Below are 4,964 nucleotides of genomic sequence, written 5' to 3'. Positions count from 1 at the left end.
TAATACCTTATGCTTTGGAATGCAGAGGCACATGCAGTGTGTGTTACAGCTGCAACTGGTCAAACAATGTGCTTTGAAAATGTCAATAATACCTTAAAGCAAAACAATAAAGAACTATTTGCAAATGGAAAGGTGAATGATCAAATCACCACCTCATTTAGTGAGATGGTTTTATCAAAATATAAAAACCTGTGAGGTCTTTGCAAAAATCTGCATGCATCATTAATTTATGGTGCTTACGCTTTAAATATCATTTTGGTTAAAATCGACTTCATTTCTGAAGCCATTGTCAGAAGAACACTCTAAAGTAGGATTGGGCATTCATATTGTGACACACATACACAGCACTACTATATAATATTTTGAAATTAAACCCAGGTGTTTAGATGTATTTTTGCTTTTTGGTGTAGGTAGGAGGGGTTATTATTTTCCTCTCTATTGCTATTTTCTGTGTGCTGTTGTTACTGTGTGAATTAGTTTGGATGGCAAACTGCATTCTGTTTGTATTTAAATATTATTTAAATACAAACAGAATGCAGGGATCTGTATATTTTATCAATGTATGTCTTATCCATAATAGAACATAAAAGCAACATTAAATGATTGAAGGAAAGGTTATGCTCTGAGCATATCATTTCTGAATGTGGTAGGAGCAATACAGCAACAAAAAAGGAAGAAGGAATGTTGTCCCATTTTAACTAATACGACATTCAAGCAGACAAGGGTCACTTTGGTTTGAATTTGTGGATTGCACAGTGAGCTGTGTTCGCATAATATAAAGTTTTACTGAGACCTGGGGTTAATGCTTCCTGATCATGATTTCTTTAGATTTTCTGAAATATTACTGTGTATATTACATGGTGGGACCTTTAAATGTCTTTAAACTATCCACAATTTGTGAATTTATTTTCTTAGAGTCATTTCATCCCCCAGTTGTTGATTGACCTAAAGTGTCTTTGGATTCCAGTTGTTGTTTCTTTCAAATAATGGTACTCACATTATTATAAGGGTTTATTTTGTAACCCTTTTTCCACATTTTATATAACGTCTATGTTCCATTGTGCAAAAAAAGAAAAAAAATTGTAAATTGTTGTATTCTAGTCTTTGATTTCTTTAGTTTATTTGAAAGACTCAATGCATATTTGAGCATGCAAAACTGCAGCAAAAAAGATTGCAGCAGAGTGTGTTTGTAAAGAAAGATAGACCCAACTGTGTTATCGTACCATAGCAGAGTACATGGGTTGGAACAGTTTGTAGGTCCAGACATCCAATTATATTGTCTGGTCGTTGTCACCTGAATGTAAAAACAGCACTTTAGTTAACTCCCCTGTAGTCTGGCCACTGGTGCTCCAATAATGAACAAGTAGACAATAACAATTAAGAGTGAATGTAGGCGTTAAGGTGACACTGTGACCAGAAACCTTTATTTAGCAGGTTTTTTTTTTTTTTTTTTTTTTTTTTTTTTTGTTGGGCTGGGTGTTACAGTAGCAAGATTAGACATAAATGGTATGATTTATAAATAGCACTGACTTTCTGTAGTACCCAGACTAGTGGTAAAGAATAGCAGATAACCCAGAGTACTTCGTGTAGATAGCCATGAATGGCACCTTGGACCTAAAAACAACACCCCATGCGATTGGATCATTGATTAGCTTTCTCATTGGCCGGCAGAGCTGTCTGTCAGACGCAACACTTTGTTGGTTCGTTCAAACTTGGGATTTACGCATAGCGACTAATCTGCGTTGGGGTTTGAGCCACATCGGATTGTGTCGCAGCGTCTCCGTGCCGCTCCGCGCGCTGACTGAAGGAGCATTTGTTGGATTTACAATTCATCCTCAACCGGGGAAAAAACAACAACAAAACAGCTCTACTTTTCTTTACTTCCGCCGGGGAGCGATCAGACGGGCAAAAATCGACGTGTAGATGGAGTTTCGATTATTGTCGTGACTGTTGTTGACCGCCTCTCACTCTGCAGAAGACTGTGCGTTGAAGTTGCAGCAGCATCCGCAGCGCCGCAGCTCTCCTCTTCTGTGCAGACATGGGAACCGTCCTCTCCATATCCCCCGCCACCAAGAAGGCGTCGATCATGGACGCCGAGGTCGCGGGAGATGCGCTGAAAAACGACAAGAGCCTGAAGCGGCACTCGATGTTTGTGTCTCTGTCCTGGAAGAAGCTGGTGGCTAATTCGGCCAAGAAGAGCGCAAAGAAAGTGACCCCGAACCCGCTGCCCACCCGGGAGCTCCCGTCCAGCCAGGTGGCTCAGCTCAACAGCGAAAACGCCAGGAAGACGCACCAAACGGAGGAGAAGAAACCCAAAGCCCCCATCCCGGTGCCGGTGCCCAGGGTTCCCACGCAGAGCGGCGACAGCGTCATCCAGAACGGGAGGCTGTCGTCGGTTCAGAAGCAGCCCAGCAGTCTGTCTCTGGTGTCCCCCCGACGGATTGTCATCCAGGCGTCCACCGGGGAGCTGCTGCGCTGCTTGGGGGACTTCATGTGCCGCAGGTGTTTCAAACTGAAAGAGTTAAACAGCGGGGAGGTCATCCTCTGGTTCCGCAACATTGATCGGACGCTTTTGCTCCAGGGCTGGCAGGACCAGGGCTTCATCACGCCGGCCAACGTGGTGTTCGTGTACCTGCTGTGCCAAGACACGATCGTGGACAGCGTGGACAGTGCGTCCGAGCTGCAGGGCACCTTTCAGACTTGCCTCTACCTCGCCTACTCCTACATGGGCAATGAGATCTCTTACCCGCTCAAGCCGTTCATGATCGAAGCCAACAAGGACGTGTTTTGGGAGACGTCGCTGCGTATCATCAACAGGATGAGTGCCAAAATGCTCCAGTTGAATGCGGACCCGCACTTTTTCACCGAGGTCTTCCAGGACCTCAAAAATCAGCGCGAAACCAGCGAGTCCAACCTGGACCGCTAACACCGATACCAACAAAAAAAACAACAAAAAAAAGAAACATTGATGAATGTAAATCACGGACATGTGGTTTAAAATGAAACCCCATTCATTGAAGGCTTGGGCTGAATATATCTCTCGTGATGTTACAAAAAACTTAAACAATGGTGTTTAGGCAACAGTGTAGGAGATTCCATGCATGCATGCCAACGGTATAAGTGTTCCCGTTTTGTCTTGGATGACGCAGGAGTTAACTTCATGGTACAAATCACTTTCTTAAGTGAGACTTAAATCCTAGTTTCATTCACGATTAGCCTACATTCCCAAGAAGTGAATGGACGCGGTGTTGAGGACCAGAATAGATCCGTGCGTCGGGGCTCAAGAGGCGGAGCTGTCCAAGGTGCTGACCTGTGCAGCCATTTGTCCTCCACTCCCCTGCTGCTCTAGACACTGTTTTTCCCACAACAGTGCCAAACATGGCTTAGAAGGAAAACACTTCCAGCTCATTAAAGCCTAACCTTTTAAGTGCAGGTAGTATGTACTTTTGAAGTATCCCAACCAGGTGTTAGTTAATCTATTGAGCTTGATACAAATCCCAGAGGCAGTACAATAACTGTAGATACATTTCATTTGGCGCAGAAGCTGCTAAAGCTACAATTGGTTAAGAAAAAAAGTCCCACCTTTCATGAAAACACCACACTGTATGCATGGATATGTTGATACTTTTTATTGCAGTTTCTCTTCAGAAACTCTCACTTACTTGTGTGATTCTCCAGTGATGTACCAGTAACAAGGCAGTTGGTTCAAGCTAAATATGAGGATAAAAGGGGAAGAATCTAATAAAGGGAGTATTTTATCCCACAGAATGTGATGAATTGCACTAAAAAGGCCTATAGATGTTCATACAGCCAGATTATCAACCCAAGGCCTCTATGTATTGCTATTTTCTCGGCCGTTGTGAAGTAGGGCTTTGCAGCACATTGTAGAGGTCAATGAGAGACTCAGTGGAATGTACAGCTTTTCCAAGAGATTTTGTTTGTAAATCTCATCTGTGCCAACTAAGAAATGGCCTGAAATAGTGTGGTTTACATGTAAATATCCCACATGTAAAATTTGCTCTTTAATATATTTTCTCCTGCCTGTTTCAAAGGTGGCTGTATGTTATATAAAATAGTTAGATCACTAAAAAAAAACACTAAGCAGAGCTGAATGGGCAAACTTAGTTTTCACACTGTTCTCTAAATGCTTTGTGGGTCTTGGGTTTTCTGCCTTGGCTCACTTTCAGTTCAGTCCATTCAGGATCCTTCGAAATATGAATATTTATTGTACAGTATCTCATCATGAAACAACAGAAGACTATCATTTGCACATTTGAGATTGCAGTTTTATAAGCTAAAGGTGATCTGACTTCAACATTTGAAACCAAAATTTACAAGGGAAACGTGACTATTCAGTGCTACAGTCTTTCTGAGTGGTCATTGTGATGTGGTGTTGTGAATCCATTGCTTGGAAATTGAATTTTAATGCTGCTATTTTGCACAGCTGTGAACAAACCCTCGATGTTTTGCACAGTGGTATGAGATAATGGTGTTTACCATTAGGTTTGCAGTTACTGTTACTAGTTCTTGCTCTAGGACGATCATCTGTGAATCAAATCTTTTGTAAAGGTCATGTTTCCTATATACCATCAGGGGAAAGTGATATCTAGGTGTGTGTATGTCGTCTGTGGTGGTGCACCACAGTTGCATTCACTCTCTCTTTACATGTTAATAAAAAGTCCAACCAGTAATTGTTTATGAAAACTATAATTGAATAAATCCAACTTACGTAGGATTCTTTGTCTCTTTGTCATTGCTTCTTTCATGTGACATTTTCCTCTCATGTTTATCTATGTGTGTGCCGTGCACACACGCCTGTAACCAATCCCTATACAAACCTTGCAGTTTGTTGTAGCATTAATCAACTCATATACTCTTATCCACACACACACACACCACTGATCCTTGATTCGCAAGGAACCCTTGAGACATAATTATGCAATAGCAATAAGTCCATGACGAAT

General features: G+C 41.9%; 1 protein-coding gene across 1 annotated transcript; it reads left to right on the top strand.

Annotated features, from left to right (window-relative positions):
• Positions 1 to 1,473: 1,473 nt before the first annotated feature.
• On the top strand, positions 1,474 to 4,728 carry cdk5r2b (cyclin dependent kinase 5, regulatory subunit 2b (p39)). Its single transcript, XM_080479006.1, has one exon. It carries the CDS (start codon positions 2,039 to 2,041, stop codon positions 2,924 to 2,926), a length of 888 nt encoding a protein of 295 aa, XP_080335132.1. The 5' UTR covers positions 1,474 to 2,038; the 3' UTR covers positions 2,927 to 4,728.
• The last annotated feature ends 236 nt before the right edge of the window (positions 4,729 to 4,964 follow it).

This window comes from Lipophrys pholis (genome assembly GCF_963383615.2).
Source record: "Lipophrys pholis genome assembly, chromosome: 13".
Lineage (NCBI taxonomy): Eukaryota > Metazoa > Chordata > Actinopteri > Blenniiformes > Blenniidae > Lipophrys > Lipophrys pholis.
This window is presented reverse-complemented; position numbering and strand designations above follow the sequence as displayed.

What these genes read in the sequence shown, in the direction of transcription:
- cdk5r2b (XM_080479006.1), top strand. Translation starts at nt 2,039, where the DNA reads ATGGGAACCGTCCTCTCCATATCCCCCGCCACCAAGAAGGCGTCGATC.